Source organism: Poecile atricapillus, chromosome 13 (assembly GCF_030490865.1).
Source record: "Poecile atricapillus isolate bPoeAtr1 chromosome 13, bPoeAtr1.hap1, whole genome shotgun sequence".
Classification (NCBI taxonomy): Eukaryota; Metazoa; Chordata; class Aves; order Passeriformes; family Paridae; genus Poecile; species Poecile atricapillus.
The window spans coordinates 2,129,188-2,156,473 of NC_081261.1; the positions used below are offsets into that span (position 1 = coordinate 2,129,188).

Below are 27,286 nucleotides of genomic sequence, written 5' to 3' on the forward strand. Positions count from 1 at the left end.
GGGGCCGCCCCGCGGGCCGGGATGGGGCCGGGATGGGCCGGGCCGGGGCCGGGATGGGGCCGGGATGGGGCCGGGATGGGCCGGGCCGGGGCCGGGCCGGGGCCGCCCCTCAGGCCGGGCCGGGGCCGGGCCGGGGCCGCCCCTCAGGCCGGGATAGGCCGCGCCGGGCCGGGGCCGCCTCCCGCCCCCGGAGCGGGCGGTGCGGGGAGGCTCGGCCGCGCTGCAGCCTCCGGTCCCGGCGGCCAGCGCCAGAGCGTCCCCGCTCCCCGAGGGGCACGGCAGCGGCGATGCCCAGGCGGAGCATCGCCGAGGTGAAGGTGCTGGACGTGCAGAAGCGGCGCACCCCCAACAAGCACTATGTGAGTGCCCGAGCCCAGCCCTGGGCGAACAAAGGCCGGGCGCTGCCGGCCCCGCTCCCGCGCGGAGCTCCGGGAAGGGAGGACGGAGGAGGAGGAGGAGGAGGAGGAGGAGGAGGGCGAGGAGGAGGGCGGCAGCGCTGCCGGGGGTGCCTCTCACCCCCGTCACGGGTGTCCCGAGGGGGTCCCCTGCCAGCGTGGGGATGCTCCGCCGCTGCTCCCGGTGCCGACCCCGCGGGGGATGCCCGGGGGATGCGGACGGGGGTTGCGGGCACCGCGGTGAGGCGTCCCCGCTTCTGCAGCTTGGCTCCGGGGCCTTGGGACCTGTTGGTCGCAGAGTCCCGGGGCAAAGGGACCAAAGGGACCACCCGGCTCCTGCTTTCTGCTCGCTGGATAGTGCTCGGTCCCTAGGAAGGATCCCTCGTGTCCCCTGCATCCTGCCCAGCCTTCCTGCGGGCTCCGGGGCATCTTCCAAACTGTTGTGGGTTTGTCTATTTTTGAAGGTGGTTTTCTTTTTCTTTTTTTTTTTTCTTTGTAATGATTTAAACTTTGGTGTGTCTCCAGGCACCCGTGGAGAGCTTGCGGGTGAATCCTGGCAACAGCCGTAAAACAAAGAGCGAAATGTAAATGTTCTTCGCTCCCGTTTAGCCACAGCCCGGGGTGACCCAGTGACACACTGTGGGTGGCACATTTGGGCTGTGCAGATGCGGTGTTTGCTCCGGCTGGAGTCAGTTGTCGGAAGAGCCGCTGTTTCAGAGCTCTTGGGCTATCCAGGGCTTTTCCAGGTCCCCTCGGCCGGTTTGTGTTGAGCAACAGCTGGAGGAGAGCTGAGGGCAGCCAGCTGCAGGCGGGGAGGGAAGAGGGGTCTGTCCTTGCACCAGGGATGTGGCGTGGCTGCTGCCACCCACCCCCTTATCACCCCTCCTTCCTGCTGCCCTGCCCGGAGCTTTATCAGCCCTGCCCGAGCCTGCCGCCGGCTCCAGATGTGCCTTTTTCCCTTCCGTGTCCATCGCAGCCTTCCTCACGGTGCCGTGCCCCGGCTCCGGAGCAGCGCGGAGCTCTGCGCGCTGCTGTTTTGGAGGCTCCGGGGGTCTTGGCTGCCCGGTGCCGTGAGGAGACCGGGCTGGGATGGTCTGTGGGAGCTTCTGTGCTCTGCCTTGAGCCTCTCCGGTGCCCCTCCGGAGCGCTGAAGCCGCGGCAGGCACAGCCGCGCACCGCCCGCTTTGCGCGCTGTCCCCGCTCCCCGCCGCCGACGCTCGGGTGGAGTTGGGCAGAGCACAAATAATCCCTGTGAGGCTGCAAAAGCCGTGTTGTGTGAGCGGAGAGCTGGATGGCGGGGCACTGGGTGGGGACAGCGGTGCAGCCCGGCCGCTCGGCCTCCCCAGCGCATCCCGCTGCCTGCAGCCCTGCCCTGCGCTCGCCCTGGAGCCGGAGGCAGCGGCGGGAGCCAGCGTGGCTCGCACAGGGATGGGCACAGGGATGGGCACAGGGATGGGCACAGGGATGGGCACAGGGCTGGGCACAGGGCTGATGAGCACAGGGCTGGGCACAGGGCTGATGAGCACAGGGATGGGCACAGGGATGAGCACAGGGATGGGCACAGGGATGGGCACAGGGATGAGCACAGGGATGGGCACAGGGATGGGCACAGGGATGAGCACAGGGGTGAGCCCAGGGCTGAGCCCAGGGCTGGGCACAGGGATGAGCACAGGGGTGAGCCCAGGGATGAGCCCAGGGATGAGCACAGGGCTGGGCACAGGGATGGGCACAAGGATGGGCACAGGGCTGGGCACAGGGATGAAGACAGGGCTGATGAGCACAGGGCTGGGCACAGGGCTGGGCACAGGGATGAAGACAGGGCTGGGCGCAGGGATGATGAGCACAGGGATGAGCACAGGGCTGGGCACAGGGATGGGCACAGGGCTCATGAGCACAGGGCTGGGCACAGGGCTGAGCACAGGGATGATGAGCACAGGGATGGGCACAGGGCTGAGCACAGGGCTGATGAGCACAGGGATGAGCCCAGGGATGATGAGCACAGGTCTGGGCACAGGGCTGAGCACAGGGCTGAGCCCAGGGCTGGGCACAGGGATGGGCACAGGGCTGGGCACAGGGATGAGCGCAGGGCTGGGCACAGGGCTGAGCCCAGGGCTGGGCACAGGGATGGGCACAGGGCTGGGCACAGGGAGGGGCCGGCAGCCTGCAGGCAGCTGCCTCCCCCGAGCAGCGCTGGAGTGAATGGGAGCGCTCGCCTTGCTGAAGAATCAATAGGACCAGGCAGATTCACAAAGCCAGTGAATTATAACTTTTTTCTCTTTTTTTTTTTTTTTTTTAATCCCTTCCTCCTCCTGCAAAGAGAGGGAGAGGCAGCAAATCATGGCTGAGTCGTTTGTAGACAGTGGCACAGTGTGAATCCGGGTGACCACGAAGTGTCTGTGTAAAACCTTTACCCTCTGCCTTCTCCCGTCACACAGATGGGCTCTGCTCCATCCCTGAGGCAGCGCTCCTGTCCCTGGGGAGGCTGGAGGACCACGCTGGCTTTTCCTCCTGTTGCCTCTGTGATGACCTGCCCTGCTCGGGCTCCTCTGCATCAGCCAGAGGCTTCTCTTGGCTGGACAAAGGTGTGATTGTGTTGTTCGTGATGAGGCCACAGCACAAAGTTATGAATTCCACTTTCCCAGAGAAGTGAGGTCGAGGCAGCCCTTGTTACTCCTGCACTGGGGAGGGCTGGCTCTGTTCAGGCTGCTGTGGTTTCCCTTTAACCTGGGTAATTGATACAACAAGAATTGTATTGCCTGAGACAAAAAGTTGGTTGTTTTGCAGCTCTGCCATGAAGCAGGAAGCACAATATTTCCCCAAATTCCAGGGCAAGGACCCAGCAAGGTGCTGGGCAGGGTTTGGGTAGCTGGGTGCCGAGCTGAGTGTTAGGGCTCAGCTGGGGACCCGAGCACAGCCCTGTGCCCTCAAACTCCATTTGTGTTTTTAAACTTTTTTTCACGGGCATTACCCAGCAGGGGCATTGAGGAATGATCCTTGTTCAGGTGTTTGTTGCAGGATGCTCTGGCTCATGGCAGCCCATTATCCAAGTGAAAAAGGGAACTCCATCCTGCAGGCAGTGGCTGGGGTAACATTTCCAGTTCCATTTCCCACACAGTCCTCTGGGAAGTGGTCACAGCTCGGGGGTGCTGCCAGCGGGGGCTCCGGGGCCATCCTGCCAATCTGGGAAGGCAAAGTCCAAGAGTAAAGTTTAAAAATAATCATTGTGAGAGACAGACTAGCAGACTGACATTTCTCTGGTCTGGCCAAGTCTCTGATAAATGAATGTTTATTCACAAAAGACCCAAAACAAAGCCATAGTTGAAACAGACTGGATTTTCCTTTAAAGGCCTTCACGCGGGACCTTTTTATAGTATTGTGTTTGTTACTCACGAGTAGAAGCCCTAAAATAAAGCTTTTTCCTAAACCCAGATTTGGTTTTCTTTCCCTTAGGCAAGCTTCAGGATGTTTCATTTTGTTACAGCTGCAGTGTGTGTGTTTTCTACGTGTTAACAGCAATGCCATTGAATCCCATCTCCATTTCTGCCTACCGGGAACATTTCCATAGGTTTAAATTGTTGTTCTGGAGCACTATCCAATATTATATATATCCATTCAACAGCATGCTCTTTGGGTGGAGATTCTTGGGTAGATTTTTGGGAAAGCTGGGTTATGTTCTTGCAGAATTTCCATTCCCAGCCTCTGTGTATCCCTGAAAATGGGAAATTAAGCAAAGTGTGCTGCATACATTAATTTTGCAAGCCCGGTGAACGAGATGGCAAACCTTAAATCAAGGTGAAGACCTCGTTTGTGGCATCTGGGTTGTGAAAGTAATTAACAGCGTGTGGTGGCATCTGGCTAATGAGATCTACGGGGATTTTAAAACAAATTTGAGGAGGACTACATGCAAAAAAGTGAAGGTGTTATATTTTTGATGTGGAATTTGTGATGGTGTAGGTGTCTTCTCTGTTCCTCGTGGGGGTGAGGCCATTTGTGGTGTCATTCCTTGTGTAGCCCAACCCCACTGCTTGTCTGGAACTGGTTATGGAGTGTTTGAATGGCAGGAGGACAGAGCTGCCAGTCTTCATCGGTTCTTTAGTGCCTTCTGTCTCCAGAGCTGAAGGGATTTCTGAGAGCTCCATGGGCTGGGTTTGGTGGTCCCTTGAGCAGAGCTCGGTGGGCACCTGGCGCGGTGTCACCTCGTACAGCTGAGCTATCCCCGTGGATTTTTGGTTATTTCTGCCCTTGTGACTCATTCTGGTTGTTCGGCTTCAAAAAAGGTGTCAAGGGATGACTTCTCCCCGGGAAGGGTGACCATGCCCTTGGAATGGTGGGAATGTTCTGTGGGCAGCCCGAGGAGCTGAATGAGGAAGGAGGAGGTTGGCATGAATAGTGTGAAATCTATGCAGCATCCCCAGATAACCAAACTAGGAATGAGAGAGAGCCAGGGGAAGCTGCAGTCTGACTCCCGGTGGCCTCTAAAGGTTTGAGGGCTTTCTCAGCATCCTCAGTGGTGTTTTGCTGCTGCATCCTGTGGTTGTGCCTTGTCTCATCCCATTTCCTGCCAGCTGGATGATGCTGTCCCAGCGAGGCAGGCCACGGGCAGGGAGTTTGGTAGGAATTTTGCCCTGTCCTCATCCCTGCTCTGATCCAGAGCTCACCAGTCTTTCCTCCTCACCTCTCAGCAGAGTTGGGGTTCAATGCAGCACCCTTAGCTTTGTGGGTGAAAACCAGCACTCAAGCTCAAACTCTCCTTTGTTTTCCTTCCCCAGTCACGTTTCTCAAGGCTGTTGAAAAGCCCTGAACGTGGAGGGGCCAAATCCTTCCTGGCTTGGCCACAGAGGCAGGAGCAGCTCCCTGTGGGAAGCTGATGCTCACAGTGGATTCCAGCAGCGAGCTGCAGCTCTGGAGCCATCCCTGGCCTCTGCCTGCCCCCAGCTCTGTGACCTTCATCCCCCACAGCTCTGCTTTGGAGGGTATCTCTGTCTTCCGGCCGTGCCGTGTGGCAGTGGGAAATAGGAAACGGGAGAATGCATTTGAGTGACCTTCACTGTGACTGGGGCACACGAGCCCCAGTGCATGTGTCGTGTGACTGAGGGGTCTGAGCAGCTCTGCTGGGCTGTCCTGGGGGGTCCCAGCCTCGTGGTGTGTCCTTGGCAGAGGGTGCAAATCCAAGGGATGAAGTGGAGCGAGGGGAGGCGGCTGCTCTGCGGTGCTGGTGTGTGCTCGGGCTGCCTGGGGTGGTGCTGAGGATTTGCCTGCCCTGCTGCTGCCTCCATCCCTGTTCTCCAGCTCCCTGCAGCTCTGCCTTGCTGCTCCTGCCTCCCCTTTGCCAGAGGGCCCAGGGCAGCATCCCTGGTGCCCCGCTGCTGGAATATCTGCTCCGTGCCAGCATGACCCTTCTCCAGCTCCCCAGCCACAAAGCAGGAGGGTCATGAGCTGTCTGCTCACTGAGCTGGGGCTTGGCTCTCCCTCTCCTGCTCCAAACTCTGCCATCCCATGGCACAAGAGCCCCCTCTCCCCTCCCCAGCCCTGCACGCCTGCGGCAGCCAGGGCGGATGGACAGGGGCCAAGCACAGCAGCTTGGTGCCAAGAACTTTCTTTGTTTCCAGCCACCTCCCTCCTTTTTGTTTTTTCTTTTTTTTTTCCTTTTCCTCTCACCATTTCCCACTCCCTTTTCTATATTAAACCCACTCTGGCTTGGCTGCATGGCTCAGCTCCTTTGGTTTCTCTGCCCCTTTGGGTTTCTCGTGAGGTGGCCGAAGGGAGGGTGAGGCTCTCACATCTCCCCTCCTTTCAGGGTCGGGGTAGCACGGGTGAAATCAAAACTCTGATGCTTTTAACTGATGCTTTTCCTCTTTTTTGGTGAAAGATGCTTTACATATGTGGAGTTTTCCACAGAGAGGTTTCTTGTAGAGTCTCCCTGGAGCTGAGACCACACAGGCTCCAAGCCTTTGGAAGCAGCTCTGCAGACAGCTCTGCCCCTGCTGGAGGCTGTGATGTCTGGAGCTGCTGCAGGAGCTCTGCTGGAGCCTGGGGACCTTCTCTGGTGTCCCTGCAATGCCTTTCCAAGTGACCTTGGTGCTGCTCTCCACCCTGCCCGTGTGGGTGTGGAGGAGCTGTGGGCACAGGGGTGCCAGGGGAGCTCTGGGATCCTTCAGAGCCAGCCAGGGCAGGCTGTGCCGTGCCAGGAGAGCTGGTGTTGGGTGGCAGAGCTGCTCCTGGGCACAGCTGGATGGTGCTGAGCTTGGGGTGGACTTGCTGCCAGGTTCAGCTGGGTGCCAGGCAGAGTTCCCAGGCAGCTGCCCTCTCCCACATCCTTCCCTGTGGGATTTCTGTGGGTCCCCCCCAGCCAGGATGCCGTGCAAATCTCCATGAAAAACTTTGGGAAACTCCTGTAGGAGGAGAAAAGCCGAAACTGCAGCTCTGTGTTTTTCTCACCTTCACTCTGCCTTTTTCCTGCTCACATTTAAGCAGTCCAGGCTGCTTCCCAGCTTGTCCTGGTGTGTTTATGCAAAGAATCCAGAAGTGATTCTTCTGCGAGGTCACACGGCCTCGTGTTTTAGAACGGGAAACTGGTTCTGTTATTTTATTTTATTTTTTTTTTTTTCAGTATCTGTTCTTAATTTCCTTGCCTCGAGTCAGCAGTTTGAGTCAGCTCCTCTCCTCCCCGTGCTGTTGTGTGGGACTTTGTGTCTCTTTGGGAAGGGCAAAACCAAGGATTTGGGAATGGCACCGGTCCCTTTGAGCAGTGGAAGTCACCAGGAGCCACTGCTGTGTGCAGCACCAGGGATTTCCTGCAAAAACCCTTCTGGTGGCTGACTGCTCCCAGGGCTTGCTGCTTCACTTCTTCAAGAGGAAAAGAAAGGAAAAAAAAAGAAATCTCTGGCTGCCCTTTTCAGATTCGCACTGGCTTCTCATCCCCTCTGTCCCCGTGACTCCCGTGGCTCTGGATGTGTCTGAGCTGGCTCCTGAAGCCTCCCAGGAGCTCTCTCCCTGCCCAGGAGGGATGTCCTGGGTCCCCTGTGGCTCTCTCTTGTCACGAGTGCTGTCCCACAGCTCCCCCTGACAGCTCTGCTGCTCTTGGCCAGGTGCCATGTGCATGTCTTGTCCTTATCCTGACACTTCCAGAGGTTCTCAGTCCCATTCTCCACGGGGCCGTTCTCCCTGTGGGAGAGGTGCTGGGGAGGGGACAGCAGTGACAGATACTGGGTGGTGATGGAGGGGACTGAGCTCCTGGTGTTCTCTGGGAGGGCTGCAAGATCCCCTGAGCCTTTTTCCATGTTGTATTTCCATTTAGGGCATTCAGTGGGACCCTGGGCAGTGGTTGGTGGTCCTGATGTCACACTGCTGAACTGGGAACTTGGAAGTAGTCGATTTGTGACCATTTCCTTGTGATGTAGGGATCCCAAGGAGTTTGGGAGCCCAGTTCCAGTGGAGTCTGTTGTAGCCTTTTGCATCTGCAGGTTTCCATTTGCTGTGAAGGGTCTGTTCCATTCCTGTCCTCCGAGGGATGGGAACAGGGTTTGGTGTTCATGAGAAACGCTGCTCTGACCTGGCACTCAGCAAGATCCACCTGCACCTCAAAAACTGTGGCTTCTGTGCCTCTCAGGACTGGAGGCTCTCAGAGGAAGGGCAGGGCGTCCTTTGCAGAGGGATGGAAGAGGGGCAAGCCACCATTCCTGGGTTTCATCACCTCAGCTCCTTCCCTCCCCTGGTGCAGACCCCACAGCTGGCCCGGGAAGGGCTGCAGATATTTGGATATTTGGGATTTGGACAGCTCAGCTGTTGGTTTTGGCCAGGGGCCCAGCCCAAACCCCTCTGGATCCATCCACCCCTCCCTGCTGTCCCCTCAGGAATCCCTGGGGCAGGATCCAAGTGCCCATCCCACCCCAGAGCTGTGCCAGCTGCAGCCCTGGGGGATCCCAAGAATCTCCAGGATCTCCAGGAAAAGCCCTGCAGGTCCCTCCTCGGTGGGATTTCTTTGAAGGCCTGTAGAGATCAGAGCTGGAGGAGATCCATGGAATAGCTGCTGCCAAATGTCCTCCCCCACACCTGGGCTGGGGAAAAGCCTCTTCCTGGAGCAGCCTCTGCAGGGCTGGTGGGGTGGGGACAAAATTTGGGGTTTTTTTTGTTGCTGCTTCATGGTGGCTGCTCCTGGCAGGACACAACGCAGTGCCAGGCCAGGAGGGGAAACTTCAGACCAAGTGCAATGGTTTTAAGGCTCTCTTGATCATTGAAAATGTCTTCTAAAAGCCCCTGGGGAAGGGATTTATGGTTTGTGGGAGCTTAGTGCCTCATGTCCAGGCCTCTGGAAACGCTCACTTTCCAATTAGGTGAGGGGAGCACCAGAGCTGTGTTTTCTGGCGGGTTTTTTTATTTTATTTTATTTCTGGGACAGCAGGTGCTGGATTAGATATCAGGAGAGACCGAGATCTGTGATGGTTCTGACCCTTGGTGGGATGGGGCTGTTGGAAGGACGAGGAATATCCACAAGGAGAGAGGAAATTGCCCAGGTTTTCCAGGTACTGAGGAGCTCCCGTTCCTGTGGGTTTCCCCATCTTCTCTGCTTTCCAGAAATTGAGGAGATGCCCCCAGAGACCTTTCTGCTGTTGGATGTGCAAGAAACTCTTCTCCTGACCCCTGGGAGATCTGCATTTCAGCAAAACAGCAGTGAGCTCATCACTCAGCAGCAAGGCTCCTTCCCCCAGCTGCAGAGGACTCAGGGAAGCCTGGTGTGCCCTCAAACCTCGTGCCTTTATTACCCTGAAGAGCTCTGAATTGCTTTGGCTCGAGTATATCCACATCCTGATTAAAATCCCAGTCTAATAAGCTGTTGACTCCAAATAAAGGCAGGATAGGGATAAACAGTGAAGAAAAGCTGGCTCCTCCTGCTGCCCCAGTGGAAGGCTCTCTCCAGGCAGGCAGCCAGCGGTGATATAACCCCGAGGAGTGCTGGGGGCTGCTAAGAAAACTGGGATATCAGCTGAGCTTCCAGCCCACATGAGCTCATGCTGGCCCTGCAGCAAGTCCTGGGGAGAGGGTGAAGGAGCTGGAGCCTGTGTTAACATCAGGTTAACCCCTGGTTTGCTGGAGGGGTGCTGCCTCCCTTGGAGGCCCTTCCAGGCCTCCACAGCTGGAGCAGATGTTGTCTTGGAGAATCCATCTGTCTTCCTTGTGTTAATACAGAGGAAATGAGGTCCTTCATCTCAAAATAAGAGGTTGGGAGTGAAAGCAGAGCAGGGAATGGCTCCAGACTGAGAGACTGGGTGTAGATGGGATATTGGGTGCTGAGGCCCCAGCACAGGGTGCCCAGAGCAGCTGTGGCTGTCCCTGGATCCCTGGAAGTGCCCAAGGCCAGGCTGGATGGGGTTTGGAGCAGCCTGGGATGGTGGAAGATGTCCCTGCCCATGGCAGGGGTGGCTCTGGATGAGCTTTAAGGTCCCTTCCAACCCAAGTTCAACAGAAGTGGACCATGAATTACTGGTTTGGAAGTAAGGAAGTTCTTTATTTTAGCAATAAGAACTTGATCCCCCTTGCTGCCTCGTGATCCCACTGGGAAGAGTTTGTCACCCCTTGGGAGTGTCCTCACCTCGGTGGCTCAGGCTGTGTCAGCCCTCTGAGCAGCAGAGTGAGATTTTCAGTAGATTTTCAGTAGATTTTCAGTAGGTTTGATAAACTCAAATACCTGAGTGTTGCACTATACTGGTGTTTGAGTTTGGATAATGGTTTAGGATGTTGGTCACATTACAGAATCTGGAAAAAATAGGAATCTCAGCGGGAAAAACCTTGTGAAACTGCTGAGGGATTCTGTTTTAAATACCAAAACATCAGCTTTTAAGAGCCTTCATGCTCGATTTTGCTAGCAGAAGTTCCCTTCACCTGGGCTTCTGAATGTTTTGGTCCTTCTTCAAGGAATTGATACTTGAATTTCTGGTGGAAATAAGGACTTAAAAATGCCCTTGGTTCTGCTCAGTCAATCTGTTATGAATTTGAGATTTGTATCAATTGGGTGTTACACTGGCCCCTCATCAGGGGTTATCTCTGCTTTCTGTGAAAAACAAGGGAGGGCATTAGATCAGTAATTGCCTCATTCTGTGATTTGCTCGTTGTCCTTCACGGAAGAATTAATGATGGAATGGGCTGGGTTTGGTGTTTTGTTCTGCATTCATCACCAGTTAAAGCCTGGTTCTGGGCTCTGTGGATAACCTGCAATGACTGGGGTTGATCCTGTGCCATTTGAAGGATCAGGATGCTGATTTCCACCCCAGCAAGTGTAAGAAACCCAAACCCAAACAGGTGGAGTTTCAGACCTTGGGAGCTTGAGCTGTTGCAGTCCCAGTTCCAGGGACTGGTGCAGGTGCTGCCCTTGGATCTCAGCATCAAATTTGGTGCTGCAGCTGTAAATGGGGTGGCTGAGGTTCAGTCATTAACTCCTGTGTCTGGAGGGATTTGTGCTGTGTTTTTACACAGAAGAGCCACTCCACTTTCAATGTGTGCCCCTCTTCAGGGCCACAGAGCTCGGTTCTCCACTAGAAACAAACATTTGGTTAAGCTGCAGCAGTGGGTCTCAATAATTCAGCCTTACCTGAGTTGTGGTGCTGCAGAAGTGATCTGAAGTGTTCCCCTGGTTGTCACCCAGCCGTGGGGGCTGCACTGGCTGCTTTTTTTTTGGGTTGTGGTGGGGTTTTTTTGGGTTCCCCGCTCTGATTTGTGCCTTTGTTCCCTCCAGGTCTACATCATCAAGGTCACCTGGTCCAATGGAGCCACAGAGGTCATTTACCGACGGTACAGCAAGTTCTTCGACCTGCAGGTGGGGAATCCTCCAGCCCTGGGCTCTGCCTGGGTGGGGTGAAGGGCTGAGGTCACCGGGGCTGCTGGGCTCTGCTTTATCTGTGCAATTGCTGGGGGTTTTATTGAGGGGGGGTTTGTTTGCTTTGGGGGAGGATTTTGTTAGAGTTAGGTCCAAATTCCATTCCTGTGGCTTTCCCAGCTGCTGTCACAGCAAACCAGGGCTGCCACTGGAAAACACTTGATTCCCTGGAGCAAGGCCTGGGGAAGGGCCCACTCCCCCTGGCAGCAGCTGCTCTGGCACCTGCAGGGAGCCAACAGGGAAGATGGAGAGGGGCTTTCTACAAAGGCATGAAGTGACAGGACAAGGGGGAATGGCTTCAAACTGAGTGAGTTAAGATCAGATATCAGGAAAAAATTCCTCCCTGTTAGGGTGGGGAGGCCCTGGCACAGGTGCCCAGAGAGAAGCTGTGGCTGCCCCTGGATCCCTGGAAATGCCCAAGAAGAGGTTGAATGGAGCTCTGGGTAAGCTGGTGTGGTAAAAGATGTCCCTGCCCATGGCAGGATGTTGGAACTAAATGATCTGTAAGTCCCCTTCCAAGCCAGGCCATTCCATAATTCTGATTTAATTCCCTCCTGGTGCAGGAGGGAGCTGGGAGGGAAATGGAGGCTGGAAAGGCAATTGGGACAGGCTGGGCTGCAAAAAACCCAAACCAGTGCTCTGGGTGAGCAGGCAAAGGGTGTTTTCCACCTCCTCCTTGGTGGAGATGAGCCAAGGGGTCTGGCTGGGCTTTACGAGCCAAAACACAAACTGAGCTGCTGGAACAGGCTCCGTGCAGAGGAGAACAGAAAATGCACAAAGGGATCTCTGGGCTGGCAGAGGGGCCACTGGAATGCCCTTCCTGGGCTGTTTGTGGCACCAGGGGAGGAGCTGGGCACCCTCTGCCCCCAGAACCCTCTGAGGCGAGGCTGAGCATCACTGTGAGCTGTATTCCAGAGGAGAGGGAGAAAGCCTTCACCAGACCTGCATCCAGACAGGAACACACTGCTGAAATTCCAGCCTGGCCAGCAGAGCGAGCCCCTGGGAATGCAGATGGCTTTCCCAGGTTCAGCTGGCTCCTGCAAAGTCTGGGATGGGGCAGATGCTGCTCCCAGCGTGTCCTGTCCCCTGCCCAACGGGACATGGCAGGGCTGTGGCCGTGCTGAGGTGACAGCTTTGGGTGTCCCTGCTGTCACCCAGCCCCAGGGAGGGTGGCCCAGGCAGGGGTTAAGCTGTGAGCAGCTGCTTGTGTAACCAAGGAAATATGAAAGTAAATAAACAAGGAACAGCTGTTGGGCAGCAGCCAGGGCTGGAAGGAAATGGAACTCGTGCTTCCTTCTCTGCAGCATCTCGTGTTCGTGGAGCTCCGAGGTGCTGGCCAGGCTCATTGCAGGATCTGCTGCAAGAGGGGCACAGTTCTGGGGGGTTCTGTGCCTCCAGCTGTGCTGTTTCCCTGGGCTGGGGAAGGAATGTGGGGAATTGTGGCTGTCCTCCCTCTCTCGCTCCCCTCCATCCTGGCTGGAGCTGTGCACGCTCCTGAGGTGGAAAACGTCATCACTGGAGCCAGACACTCTGCAAAACACCTTTAGAAGCAGAGATGCTGTATAAATACATGTAAATATATATCATGGTGGAGGTGGGAAAGTTTAAAGCAAACATCTCCCCACTTTGCTGTTCCCTGCAGCTTTTTCTTTAAAAAAAAAATAATGAAAAAACCCCAAAATTCTAACTACCACTCCTTTTTAGCTCTGTTGAAAGAATGAAAGAAGCTGTGGTTTTCCCCTTCCTTCCCCCTTATCACACATGCTTCCTGGTGTCCTTATTTTAAACTTGTGGTGCAGGACAGTGGAAATTGGATTGAGAGGTGAGGAGTGAAACAGATCCTCTGAGCACAGTGGAAAAAAATGCTCTAGGTAGGCTTGGTAGCACTGACTGTTGCCATTGCTGGAGGCCTTTCTTGTGTGACTCTTGGATGATTCTATGCCAATTTTAGCTCTTCAGGCAGAAATTTTCCATGCTGGAAATTATTCATGCCTCTGGTTATTAAAAAAGAAAAATTCCACACAGCCCCCCACAAAATAAGTGTGGGACTGAAATGGTTCAGCTGCTTCTGGAAACAGCAAGAGGAGAGAATATTTTTTCCTAGGTCCAGTTCTGGTGATCTTTTTGATGTGCTGGAGGAAGAATTGGAAATTGAGTTGCAGGTGATCTCTGTGTCAAGAATCTGTCTTTCAAGTTACCCAGGGAAAATCCATCCAGATTTATTCATCCTCACAGCCTTGAGCAATCCCGGTACATGCATGTTTGGGTCAGGATATTTGTTCATTTAATATCAATGTTCCCAGTGGCTCTGGCTGCACTTTCCATGCTCCTGTCAGAGGCTGAGCAGGGTTTGTTTTTTCAAACATTGAGCAAAGGTTGGTGCACCCTCCTTGGCTGTTCCTTGGCAGGGATGTGGAAGCTTTTGGATCCAAATGGGAGAGAGGAGCTCGGTGGGGCTGAGCCTGGGCTGGGGAGCTGCTGCAGCTCCGTCTGAGTGGCTGGGGAGTTTCTCCTGATATTCCCAGTGGGGCCACAGCTGAATCATTTGTCACCTTCCATTGTGGCTAAATAATTATTTCAGGAGCAGGGCCAAGGAAAACACGAGCATGATAAGTGCTGACAGCAGAGCCACGGGGCAAAGTGTCCTCCCCTCCCCAGGCAGGCAGGAAGGACACTCCAAACACAAACTGACCCAGGAGTGAAGCCTGGAGTCTGCTGGATTCCAGGGAATCCTTGAGGTTGGAAAAGAGCTCCAAGATCAGAGTCCCAACTGTGCCCCATCCCCAGCTTGTCCCCAGCCCAGAGCTCTGAGTGCCACCTCCAGGGATGGGATCCAACCCTCCCTGGGCACTTCCAGTGCCTGAGCTCCCTTTCCATGGGGAAATTCCTGCTGCTGTCCACCCTGAGCCTCCCCTGGCCCAGCCTGAGGCCGTTCCCTCTCCTCCTGTCCCTGGCTGTCCCTGGCACATTACCCCTCTTTGGGACAGGTCACCTCAAGGCTTTTCCCCTTTCAGTCACAAACCTTTCCTGCAGTTCTTGTCCCAGCTGGAGCTGCAGCAGAGGGTGATGTTCTGTGGCTGCTTCTCTGCACAGAGATTTAATTTTGAGGCCAGGGCTGGAGGCACGACCCAGGCTGGGCTAAACGTGCTCGCTGCACAATTCAGGGACAGAAAAACTGAGAATTTGAAGCAACATTAAAATGGGCTCTGGCTCTCCCTGCCATTCCTGCCTGTCTGTGCATCCAGTGTGTTTCCCAGTTCTCATTTGCCCATGTGTTTAACAGCTCCTTCAGGTTCTTAGCTGGAAACTCTCAGCTTTGACCCACCTGGAGCTGTGTCATCTTGGAGAGAGTCCTGCAGCCCTGGGGCCAACAGCTTTGTGTGGAACACCGAAAAATAAATAGTCTGTTGAAGTGGTGCCTACTTGCATGAGAAAACTGGCAGCAGGCAGTGGTCTGTGCCTGCCACCTCCACGTGGAGCAGAGCCTGGCCCTTGTGGAGGGGGTTCCTCACCTGTTGTGTGCACATGGGCACCAGGCAGAGGGGAAAGTCTGTGTCTCGGGGGTTCAGAGGGGTTTTAAATAATCCACCCCATTTAATGGGCTCTGAAGACTGGAGCTGGCACACAAAGAGGAATTGTTCTCATCAGCTTGTTTCAGGCAGTTGGAGGCTTGAAAAATTAAAATGAGCCTCTTGCTTCCATTACTGTGAGCTCGGTGCTTGCCTTCCTCTGTCTCCTTCCCTTCCTCCTCCACTTTTTTTTCCTTCTCCTCCTCCATTATTTAACCCAGGCTCCTGGCAGGAGTCCTCAGAGGTGAAGTGTGTGTTATCTTAATCCTTCTGATCTGGAGAGCAAAGCACAGCTCTGCTGAGTAACGTGCCCCCAGCAGCACAGGGCTCCTGCAGGTGGGAATTGCAGCCTGGATTCCCCTCTCCTGGGTCATGCCTGCTCTGGGCTTCGCCTCTTTGATGCCAAAGCCCTGAGGCAGCTCAGCCAGGCTGTGGCTGCAGGAGCTGCATGGTTTTGTGTGTCCAGGGATGGTAAACAGTGCTCTCTCGGTAATTCTTTCGTAACAGGAATCTTATTTCAACACTTCGGGGATTTTTTTATTTTTCATTTTTTTCTCCAGGGTTTATGGAGTTCAGCAAAATTCTGAGCAGTTGTGTGTGCAATGAACTTCGTGGTTTCGCCCTCCCACAAAAATAAATCAGCAGGAACTCGCTCTCAGGCAGTTGGATCAGGACAGGGAAAAACCCACAGCTTCCTCCAGCCAGGTTCCTGCTCCAAAGCTCCAGCAACTGCTTTGTCCTCTGTGCCCAGACTGCACCCAGAGCCACGAGCTCAAACACCACATGCAGAAGTGTAGGAATAGTGAATTCCCATCCTGGAACTCAGGAGGAGGATTATTTCCATTAAATAAGGGCTCCTCCTGTTTGCAGAAGGAGCAGCCGGTATTTTTCCAGCAGTGCATCAAAGACCTTCATCACTCTCCTCCTCTCTCCCTCCACAAAGAACATGCACAGTCCAATGCACTTCAGCCTAGTTAAAAGTTGGCTCTTTAACATTTTCCCTCTCCAAATGTCTCCCATTTATAGCGTCCCAGCCTTTGGCAGCGGCAGCCGGGGCAGGTCAGGGGCTGGAGCTGCTGCCACCCCTTCTGTGCCTGGCACACAAAGCTGTGCCTGCCCCTGGCAATCCTGGATTCCCTGGAGTGCTGCTGGATGAGCATTCCCAGGCCAGCACATGCCTGGGACACACAGCAGTGCTGGGCAGTAGGAGAAATCATCTTGGGTTCCTGGAGATAAAACCTGTCTCGAGCAGTGCTGGGAGCAGTTCTCCATGGCTCATTCCATGTTGGGAACAGCTCTCCATGGCTCATTCCAGGCTGGGAACAGCTCTCCATGGCTCATTCCATGTTGGGAGCAGCTCTCCATGGCTCATTCCAGGCTGGGAACAGCTCTCCATGGCTCATTCCATGTTGGGAACAGCTCTCCATGGCTCATTCCAGGCTGGGAACAGCTCTCCATGGTTAATTCCATGTTGGGAACAGCTCTCCATGGCTCATTCCAGGCTGGGAACAGCTCTCCATGGCTCATTCCAGGCTGGGAACAGCTCTCCATGGTTCATTCCAGGCTGGGAACAGCTCTCCATGGCTCATTCCATGTTGGGAGCAGCTCTCCATGGCTCATTCCATGTTGGGAGCAGCTCTCCATGGCTCATTCCATGTTGGGAGCAGCTCTCCATGGTTCATTCCAGGCTGGGAACGGCTCTCCATGGCTCATTCCATGTTGGGAGCAGCTCTCCATGGCTCATTCCATGTTGGGAACAGCTCTCCATGGCTCATTCCAGGCTGGGAACAGCTCTCCATGGCTCATTCCAGGCTGGGAACAGCTCTCCATGGCTCATTCCATGTTGGGAACAGCTCTCCATGCCTCATTCCAGGCTGGGAACAGCTCTCCAAGGTTTATTCCAGGTTGGGAACAGTTCTCCATGGCTCTTGGTTTATTCCAAGCTCCTCTCCCTCCACTTTGCTTGGGTTGTTGTGGGTCTGTTTCCGCCTGCTCCTGCCGGCTGGTCCCCGAGGCACAGGAGGGCTGGCTCCTGAGCCTGCTCTCTGTTCATTTATCCCTCCTGGCACCCCTGGCCTCCTTCCCTCTGGAATCTTGGCAGAGCAGCTGCAGGAGCCAGCACATCCCAGGGGAAGCACTGTGGGCTCTGATCCGGGAGCGAGCCTGAGTGAAACCCATGGAGCCAAAAAGATGGGAGGGATGAAAGTTCCATCTCCTGGGAATGGAGCTGAGGTGTTGTTCTGACAATCCAGCGAGGATTTTTTTTTGAGGGAGTCTTTGGATAATGGTTAAAGGTTTTCCTGTTTCCTCTCCCCCTGAGCCTGGGGTGAGCTGATGCCCTTCTACTCCCCAGCTACTTATTGTTGGAAAAGCTCTGGAAATTCAGCTCCTCCTTCCTGCCAGGGCCCTGGTGGCTCCTCTCCAGTCTCTGCCATGGGCTCTGTCCCTGGGGAGGTGCCCAGGGGGGTTTTGGGGAGGTTTTGTGGGTCTGGGCTGATGTGAGACCCAGCATCTCCGTGTGCTTTTAATCAATCTAACACAGCCACTTTGCTGGTGGAAAGACCTGCAATTTATATCATGTGGCAGCAGCCCTGGATCCAAAATGAACCAGTTTCAAGCTGATTGATGCTGCCTGGGGAGAAGCTGAGGACGGAGAGCAGTAAATCAGTGTGAAGGAGTGTTGTGTCTCAGAGTGGGGGATTTTCAGTGAAATGGCCAGGACCTGTTTCTATTGTTAAATCCTGGTACAGCACAGACTGCTCTGAGCACCACCCACACAGCCTGGGCAGCCAAGAGATGGATCTGTGCGCTTGGATGGGGAGTGGGAGACACAAATAAGAGCTGGGCTTGCAGGGGAAGGCGATGAAGCTGGAGGGACAAGGTGTTTCCCCACACTCCTGATTCCTCACTCCCATCCCATCCCTTTCAGGGGGTGACCCCAGGCTCTCAGGGCTGCTGTAAATCACTGCCCCCCTGCTTTTGGTGAGGGATTTCTGGCAGTTTGGGGTCCCCTGGCAAAAGGTGTGAATCTCTGCAGGGATCTCCTGGGCACAGGGGAACAATTTAACCTCTTGTTTTTCTCCATGCAAGAAGTGATGCTCCTTTTTCCTTATTTCCCTTGCACGTTTTTCCCATTATCCAGCACTCCCTGAGGCTTGCCTGTCTCCTCATTCCCATCCCTGGGATGCAGCACAGACTTTTCCTGGGTGTGAGGAAGGCTGGATCCCTCAGCTGGATTTGGGGAGACCTCGTGGGGCAGGGAAGAGCTCAGGATCTGCCCTTCCCCTGTGACTCACAGCTGCCAGTGGGGAGGGGAACTTTTAGCCTGAAAATGGAGAGGGGAAAACGTGAGGTGGTGCCAAGTGTGTGGATGCTGCAGGGCTCTGTGGTGCCATGCTGACTCCAGGGTTTTCCTTCTGCTCATCTTCCCATCCCCAGGGTGCTGCTCTGCACCCTGTTGTGGTGATTTCCACCTTCTGGTCTTTACTGGGAATGCAAAGTGAGCAATAACCCAGATAAAGAAATGGTCTCTGGTGGCATGAGGACACCCAGCACCTTCCCTGTCACAATTCCACCTCCCTGAGCCTTCCTGCCTTGCTGGGACCACACTTGGAGGCCTCTGCAGGAGGGGTGAGTCACTGAGTTGTGAATTATAAATGAGGTTTGTGGCTGTCTTCACCTGGCAGCGTGGAAATCAGATCTTGGAGGTGTAATTAAGGGAGGTGAATTTATTGTTGTAATACTGCCTTTGACTGAACATTTAGGGTTTCACTTGGATGTTGTTTTTCACCATGTTAAATTAGCCAAACCAGGTATTTTCTGATACACAAGGCGACGTTGTGCAGCTTGTGGAGAATTCCTTGTGCTCCCATTTTCCTCTGTGGGCTGATCAAACTGGAGTTTGGGTGTTAAAAAGAGGATTTGAGACCCTTCTGGGGCTGATCCCCCTCCCCAAAGTGGCAGAAAAGCAGCTTGGAGCTCTAGGAGAGCCAGGAAGGAGGAGAAGGAGGTGGATGGAGGTGAAATCTTTCCCTGTCTTGTGCTGAGCAGTTCAAGTTCAGGTGTTTCAACTCTTCTTGCCCCGGGCACTGCAGAGCATCCTGGTGATGCTGAGCCTTGCAGAGTTTGATTTGGGATTTTGTTTTTAGGGAATGACATTGCTGGGAAATGGAAGAAATGCTTTTTAGAATATTAAATTGTGGTTCTCCCTCCCTGTCTGAGGATTTCTGCCTGCAGAGCCACTGCTGGCAATAGGCATTGCCCTTCTGCTGCCCTGGGAAGTGCTGGGCTCTGGAAACTGCCAGGGGATCCAAGAGCTTGGAGTTCTCACCCCATCTCAGGCCACAGAATTTTGCAATCCCATGGTTTTTTTACTGCCCAAAGAAGTTTCTGTGCTCAGCCACATAAAGAGTTAAACCAGCTGGGAAGGTCTTCAAAAGGGGAGGAGAGTTAGTGTTTAAATTTTAGCAAGGAAAGAAGCTCAGTTCAATGTAAAACGTCCTCTTGGGTTTTTTTTTTTCACTATTAATATTCTTGAGAAAAGCTTTCCCCTTGATGAGTCACTTAAAACATTAAAAAAAAAAAAAAAAAAGCAAAAAAGCCTTTTAATTTCAGCAGTTCACATTGAAACATTAATTGTAATGAATCCTCACCTGCTGATCTTTCTTCTTGGCAAATCAGCATTTTCCAGTTCCCCTCCCACCTACGGGAAACTTTAAAAAAGTCCCCTTGGAAAGTTCCCAGGAGCTCTGAGGTTTCCATTTGAGGGGTGACAGCTTTGTACCTGCCAACAGGTGACCCAGAATTGTGATGGATTTTTTAGCAGGTGATGAATTTGGCCAGAGGCTTTCCAGATTTTCTCTTTTTGTGTCCCTGTGGTGAGGTGACGCTTTGAGGGGAGCTCTCACGTGCAGGGTTTGTGCTCCTGAGAGGTTTTCCTTGTCCTGTTTGGATCCTAAAAAGGCAGGTGCAGCTCATGGTGTGTGTGCCTAATGCTTCCTGTGATTCCAAATTGCTCCTGCAGTGGCAGCTGCTGACCAGTTGTGTGGCCCTTATTTTTTTTCCCCCCTCTGACCTCAGTTAATTCTTTTTTTTGTCGATTTCTGAGTGATGCTTCGAGTTTTCCTTGAGGTTTTCACACTCTGTGATGCCATTTCCTGGTGCTGGAGGGGTGGGGATTGCCTCTCCTGGTGATGTTTGAGATGTGCTCCTCGCTTGTGTCAGCTCCTGGTGCTGTGAGCACCCACGGCCATGGAATGGGAATTACGTGGCACCACTGGAGCCCTTCCCCAGGACTGACATCCCACATTTGGGATCTCAGCTTGTTAATCCTTCTGTCTTCTGGGCTTTTTTTCTGTCCCCTGTTGGTCCAGACCTTGAGGATGCAGGGAAGGTGCCTCTTGTGGGATCTCAGAGACACTAAACATCAGGATCCTGTGAGCTGCTGCCAGCTGTCTCCTTCCCAGCCTGTTCCTTGGCAGAGCTTTCCCAATCCAGCTGATTCCAGTGCTTTGATCTGAGGGAACACTTGGAGAAGTCCCTGGTTCTCAGCCTGGAGCTGTGTCCCTCATGTCCCCGCTGCTAATGATGCCTTAAGTTTTAGCTTTCATCATGGACAATTCACCCCAAGGTGGAAATGGAGCAAAACTGATCCAAGTGTGAAATTCCTGAGCCAGGGCCCATCCTGGGTGCAGCCACGGCCGGGCTCTGGCAGTGCCCGAGGTGCATCCTTTAAATAAATCCTATTTATTTTAAAAATTATTTTATTTTACTATATCTTATAATTATATAATAATATTATAAATTATAAATTTTACTTAAAATATTTAATATAGTTACAATATTTCTAAGTGTAATATTAATTATATTAATTATATAAATTAATATAAATTATATTAATTATATAATATTAATTATATTGATTATAAACAATAAACTTATTAATTATATTAATATTAATTAATATAATATTAATTATAATATTATATTATAAATAATAAGATTATATAATATTAATTATAAATAATATTAATTATAAATAATAAAATTATATAATTATTAAAATTATATATTATAATATATACAATATATCTAGTTTATATATAAAAATTATTAATGTAAAATTATAAATACATATAAGTATTTACATAATTTATATTTTTATATTTATATATAATTTTTATATATTATATTTTATAAATATAAATTATAAATATCTATATAAATGTAAATTATATAAAAATATCTATATTTATATATAAATATAATATATTTTATATGTATAATATCATATATAATATATTATATATACTATATATATTTATATACAGTATATATTATATATTAGATATTATAATTATATCTCTATACTTTATATATGTAAACTATATAAATAATTATATATTCTATTTTTTATTATATTTTATTTATTTTATTATTTTTTCTTATCCTTTCAATAAATCCCTACTTTATGTGGGATGAGTGGGATGAGAGCAGCCTTGGCCCAGGCTTGTTTCTCCTCAGGGCAGCTGCTGGTGGTGCTGGTTGTGCCTTCCCTGCTGCTGCTGCTCTCACAAAGAGTCTCTTGTGGTTCTGCCAGCGCACCCAGCCAGACTGGGGAGCCTTTTGTTGAATTCCCTTTTCATTCCCCTTTTCCCTTCGAGTGTGGAAAGCTGGATGCTCTGGATAACAGCCCTGGGCTGGAGGCTCCCTCTGGCTGGGCCACCAAGGAGCAGTGTGGCTTCAGGCTGAACTCCTGCCAAACAGAGCAAATCCCAAAATCCAGGCTGGGCCAGACTGGGAGGGACCCCAGAGGGTCACTGGTGTCACCTCAGGCTGGGAGGGACCCCAGAGGGTCACTGGTGTCACCTCAGGCTGGGAGGGACCCCAGAGGGTCACTGGTGTCACCTCAGGCTGGGAGAGACCCCAGAGGGTCACTGGTGTCACCTCAGGCTGGGGGGGACCCCAGAGGGTCACTGGTGTCACCTCAGGCTGGGAGGGACCCCAGAGGGTCACTGGTGTCACCTCAGGCTGGGAGGGACCCCAGAGGGTCACTGGTGTCACCTCAGGCTGGGAGGGACCCCAGAGGGTCACTGGTGTCACCTCCCTGCTCCAGCAGAGCCATCCCAGAGCACAGGGACAGCAGAGTGCCCAGAGGGCTCCGGGATATCCCCAGGGAGGAGATCCCATCCCTGCTCTGGGATCTGTTCAGGGCTGGGCACTGCCCAGGGAAGTTCTTCCCTGTGTTCAGGAACCTCCTGGGCACCGGTTCCTGCTCGTTCCTCTTGTCACATTCAGCAAATCCTCTTGAGAAGAGGGAAAAGCTCTTCCTCTGCATTGTGGAAATGAGAGGAGAAGCAGAGCGTGGCACACCTGATTACCTGCTGGCACTTGGCTTGAGGCTGTGGGGTTTTGGCAGCGATTTCTCTAAGCTTTTTCCAGCTGGGAAGTGACATGTCCTGCAGCAGCCAGATCTCTGGGGTCACCCTGTGTGCTGTAAAACCCTCTGGCACTGCAGCATCAGCTGCTTTTTGGGCAAAACCTTCTGCTTCCCAGGAATCCTGCTGAGCAGGGACATTCCCCTCTCCCCAGGCTCCCCTGCAGCACTCTTAATTGCTCTAATTAGGATATTATCTTACCAGTTTCCTGTTGCTGAAGCAGCTCTCTGCCAGCATGAGCTGCTTTTCAAAAGCTGCCCATCCCTGGGGGTGTTATCCTGGTTTATTTTTCCTGTATTTTCCTGTCAACGGACAGCTCGGGATGGGGACAGGGAATTCTCACAGTCTGCCTCACTCCAGACTCACTGCCCAGACATTCCTGGGTAAGGAAAACAGCTCACTGATAAGATAAGTTGGTGGTGGAGATAAATGTGGATAAATGTGCCCTGGGCTGGACACCCCACTTGGGATCCAGTCCTGGCTCTGGGAAGCTGCAATCCCTCTCCCTGCTGCAAAGGGGTCAGTAAAAAGTGGGATACAAGAGCTTCCCACATCATAAAAGACACCAAAATTCTTCAAACTGCATCCACTCCAACCTTTTTTTTTCCTTCTCTGTCACAAATACTTAAAAATGATCTTGGAAGGGGAGAAACAATAGATTAATTGTTGCTGGGTTGTTTTTTTTTTTCCCCCTTCATTTTTCTCCCTGAGCTGGCTGAGTGCATTGCTGAGAACGAGACTTGGCCCCTCTGTTTTTTTGTCTGTCTGCATCTCCCCTGCCCTGTCTGCCCATCTCCCCGGGATCTTGGCTGGGAATGTGATGTCTGGAGCTTGGATGGGAACCTTTGCTGCAAAGAGGGTTTGTGGGAGTCTCCCCATGCCATGCCACAGCTCTTGGGAAAAGGTGTTCCACCAAGAAAACTTGGCACTGGAATCTGCAGCCCATCCTCTGGTGCCTGTCCCTGTGTCCCTCCCCCAGGGTTTGTAGGGTTGCTGAACTTTTACCCTTTTCCCATCCCTTTTCCAGAGCTGGGGCTGCTTTCCTTGGCAAGAGCAGCGTGACAACCTGTGCTGCATCCCCATCCTGCAAAATCAGCAGGAGCAGGGAGGACATGGGGAACCTCAGAAGCTGGAGCTCTGCCAGCTGGCTCTTCCTTGTCCCTGCTGGCTTCCCTTGGGTCTGGAGCTGCTCTTTTCCACCCTCTGTTTTGTGCTTTCTGGGTTTCTGTGGATCCTCTATCCCAAAGTGCCTCCCCTGCTTACAGCCAGCTTGTTTTCCTTGGAGTGAGGTTTTCAGCTGTTCTTCCCACGGGCTCATGCCCAGGAAAAGCGATGAGCTGGTGTTTGCTGCTGCCTCCTCCAGAGCTGTGCGATGTGGCAGCCAGGCTGGCTGGGATCCATGGGATCAGCCTCCCTGCCCTCTCCTTCCCCACTTCTCCTCTTCCTGTGAATGCCAGAGGGTGCTCCAGGCCCTCTGCAACCTCTTCACCTCCTTGCAGCAGAAAAAAGGAGGGATTTGTTACTTCCAGGCAGGTCTGGCCTGGCTGGGCTGGTTCTGCTGGCACTGGGTTGGGCTGGAGCAGAGAAGGGTCCCCAGGCTGAGCAGTGCAGCAGAAGGTGCTGGAGATGAGCTGGAGTTCTGGGTGGATTTGGTGGGATCACATGGCTGGGAAGGGATCTGGGCAGAGGAACAGCCCAGACACGTGCTGGTGGGAGAGCACCGTCAGTGCCTTGGAGCTTCCAGAGCTCTGGGAGTGAGGGATCCTCAGCTGGGGCTGCAGCAGAGGCAGGGAAAGCTTCCAGTGCCTCCAGGGTTGCTTCCAGTGCCTCCAGGGTTGTGCTGTTTAACCACAATCAGATGTGCAGCGTTGGTGCCTTGTTTTCCTCACCCTTCTCCAGCCACAAGCTTCCCCGAGCTCTCCCCTGCAGAAGGAGCAGGGCTGGGGGCTCCTCTCCACCACAGCACAACAGGAGTGTTCCACAGAGTGACAGGGATGTGGTGCCAGCCTGGATTTTCATGGACTGGGAGAGATCTTGGCCTCTCTGGGGCTGCTGTAATGTCACCACAGTCCCTGGCTGGTGCCAGCTCTGGGGACATTTTTGTCACCTCCTGGTTGTTTTGGGAGGCAGCTGTGAACACAGCCCTGCTGTGCTCAGTGCCACCCTGGTTCTGAGTTCTCCTGTTTCCACTCTGAGAGCTCTTTCTGGTTTTCCTGTTGTCTTTGGGAGTCTTGGGGGAGGTTTTCATTTCTTCTCAAAATACCAGGGAAAATCCTTCCTTCCGTCTGTCCCCTCTGCACCAAACCTCAATAACTTATCCCAGGGATTGAGATCCAAGGAAAAAACGTGTAACCACTGCATGTGCAGGGCTGCAGAGGGCTGATTAGATTTTCCAGGTGCTCAGGACACTTCCTGGGCAGGTTGTCTCCAGTGCTTTCATAAGTGCTGAATTATTCAGGCAGGGAGCTCCAACAGAGAGAGTCAGACCCATTTCAATACCCTGGGGAGCAGAGAGCTGCAGAAATCCTGGGAGACACTTCAGATCCATGGGGAAAGCAAGGGAGAGTTTGCATCTTCCTCCCCTTCCTCATATCCAAAGGTTGGATATCTCTGAGCCTGTTCTGTCTCCTCTCCTGCTTCGTCCCCTCCTGGCCTTGTGTCTTGCCACTGAATCCCTGACTTCCCTCACCTCTCTTGCATTTCCTTTTCTAGATGCAGATGCTGGACAAGTTCCCGATGGAAGGAGGCCAGAAGGACCCCAAGCAAAGGATCATCCCCTTTCTGCCAGGTAGGAGAGGAGGCTCCAGCAAAATCCCAGCTGCTTTTTGCCCTGCAGGAGCATTTTTCCAGTCTGTGTGGGAGCATACACATATTTTATGTGTAAAACCCGCTGAACCACCTGGGCAGCAGCGAGTTCTTGGCCTGCAGTGTGTCCTTTAAAACCTCTGGATTTGTTAGCAGCGTGCCCAGGGAGTGTTAAACCCCTCAGGATTTCTCTTGTGCCTCCAGAATTCCTGAGTGGAAGACCAAGAAGCCCCCAGGCACAGAGCAGGGCTGAGAGTGGTGTGAAGCTCCCCAAAACTGCTTTCCCTGTCCCCTGCAGCTCCAGGGGACATCCAGAGAGAAGGAAAGAACAATGGAATCCAAGCTGATCGACAGCCTCAGCTTCCTCCCGTGGTGTTTGGGAGTGACTGCTCCAAGACAGGATTTCTGTGGTGTGACATGTCCAACACGAGTGGTTTTGTGCCCAAAGAACAAATGTGATAATCCGTGGCACTTTGTGGTGTGGGGGATTGCTGCTGCCTGCTGCTGTGGGGGGAAAAAAGATTCTAAATATGCCTTGGGAAAATAAGCAGCCTGTGGGGAGTCTCTCTGACCACAGAGTTGTCTTTACCCCCAGCCCTGAGCAGCTAATGAGGATATTTAGGAATGTCACGGCACCATAATCACTTCCAGTGGCTGTCAGGTCTGTTTAGTGCAGCCCTTTGTGCTGTGCTCTGCCTCCTGGCTCTTCTAGAAACATAAAGGGCATTGTGGGCTTTGCTTTTCTCTGAGTGGTGTGGAAAAGAAAAAAGGAAAAAAATCATTTCCATCCCTTTCTGAGCAAGAGGATCCTGTCTGGGTTTCTGATTCTGGCTTGTCCTGGCATTGTAGCATCAGCAAAAGCAAAGCTCACCTGATGTTACAGCAGAAAAGGCCTTGCTGTACAAGTGCTCCTGCCAGCAGGGAGAGATAGAAGCCAAATTGGCAAAGGGCAACACTTGGAAAAATTGGATTTGTGCTTTGGCTGTGCTGCACTTGAAGAAAATTCCCACCAAAACGCTGCTATTTTTGGAAGAGAAGCCTGGTCGGATCTCTGCTGCTCACACTCACCAGTATTTGTTTCTCCTTGGTGTTGGAATAGTTTCCCTTCGCTCAGAAAGATGTCATTGGGATTTCCACTGTGGGAAAAAGGGGGTGGAAATTGCTGGAAAATGAAGGCTGGGACAGCCTGGGGAGCCCTGTGCTTCGGGGAAGTTGTGATGCTGGGAGTGGGAATGGTGGTGCCTTTGGCCTCCAGCCTGCTGGAGCAGTCAGGAGCTGGTGGCTTTCCCTGGAGCAGTTCAGTGAGCCAGAGCCTCCCCAGCCAGAGGGTGGGCAAGCTCTGCTTCTGGAAGAGGATTTCACCTGGGGGTAAGGGAAGGCTCTTTCAATATTTACTGGCTGCACTGGAGCCTGATTTCTTCCTGGAGCAGTTCTTTGCTTTCCCAGTTTGGGATGATGACAAGTTTTGTTATAGCTGAACCCCAGCTTTGTCTCTCTCAGCCCAGGTGAGCTCAGTCAAGCAGCCTGGGATTGTTTTTCTGCAAAAAAAAAGGTTTTTTTTTTCTGGTTCTATCTCCCTAGACTTGCTGGGGTTTGTGCTCAGCTTCTGGGAGTACTGGAGATTGTTCCCAATCCCATTTTGAGCATCTGAGTTTCATTACCAGGGGAGATTTGGCTGTGGTGGTTTCCTGCAAGTGTTCTGCTTTCTGGGAAGGCCCTTGCGGAGCAGCACCGGGTGTTGTGGCAATTCCCAAAAATCCCTCCTGCAGCCCTGGCTTCCTTAGCAAACCCCAGAGTGTCCTGAGCTCAGGGTCACCCCCAGGGCCTGAGAAGGTGCTGCTGGGTTTGTGTGTCAGCCTGGATTCCTGGAAGGAATTCCAGGATTACCCCACATGACACCCCCAGCCCACAGGAGCTTTGTGCTGCCTCGTTTAGTGAGTGCTGGCTTGGAGGATTTGACTTTTTATGGGAAATTCCTGGAGACTCTGGCCTCTTGAAGCAGGTCTTTGATGCTATCAGAAGGGCTTTTTGTTAAGTGCAAGTCCTTCAGCTCTGGTGGAGTCACAGAGCTGGGTCCTCCAAAGCAGAGCAGCTGCACTCGAGCTTTGGGGCCAGGGCTCGTCCCTTTCTGGCTCTTGGCACCGCTTTCATCCCACAGCAGAGCCTGGTGGGCTTGGGTTTTTCCTGGCAGCGCTCCTCCTCCATGCCTGA

General features: G+C 52.9%; 1 protein-coding gene across 3 annotated transcripts in view; it reads left to right on the forward strand.

Annotated features, from left to right (window-relative positions):
* Positions 1-209: 209 nt before the first annotated feature.
* Positions 210-27,286, forward strand: part of SH3PXD2B (SH3 and PX domains 2B) — a 61,820-nt gene continuing 34,743 nt past the window's right edge. For all 3 annotated transcript variants that reach the window (XM_058848455.1, XM_058848456.1, XM_058848457.1), the window contains exons 1-3: positions 210-359; positions 11,125-11,205; positions 24,983-25,058. In XM_058848455.1, the coding sequence (XP_058704438.1) occupies positions 288-359; positions 11,125-11,205; positions 24,983-25,058 (229 nt within the window). In that variant the 5' untranslated portion in view covers positions 210-287. The remainder of the gene's footprint in view (positions 360-11,124; positions 11,206-24,982; positions 25,059-27,286) is intronic.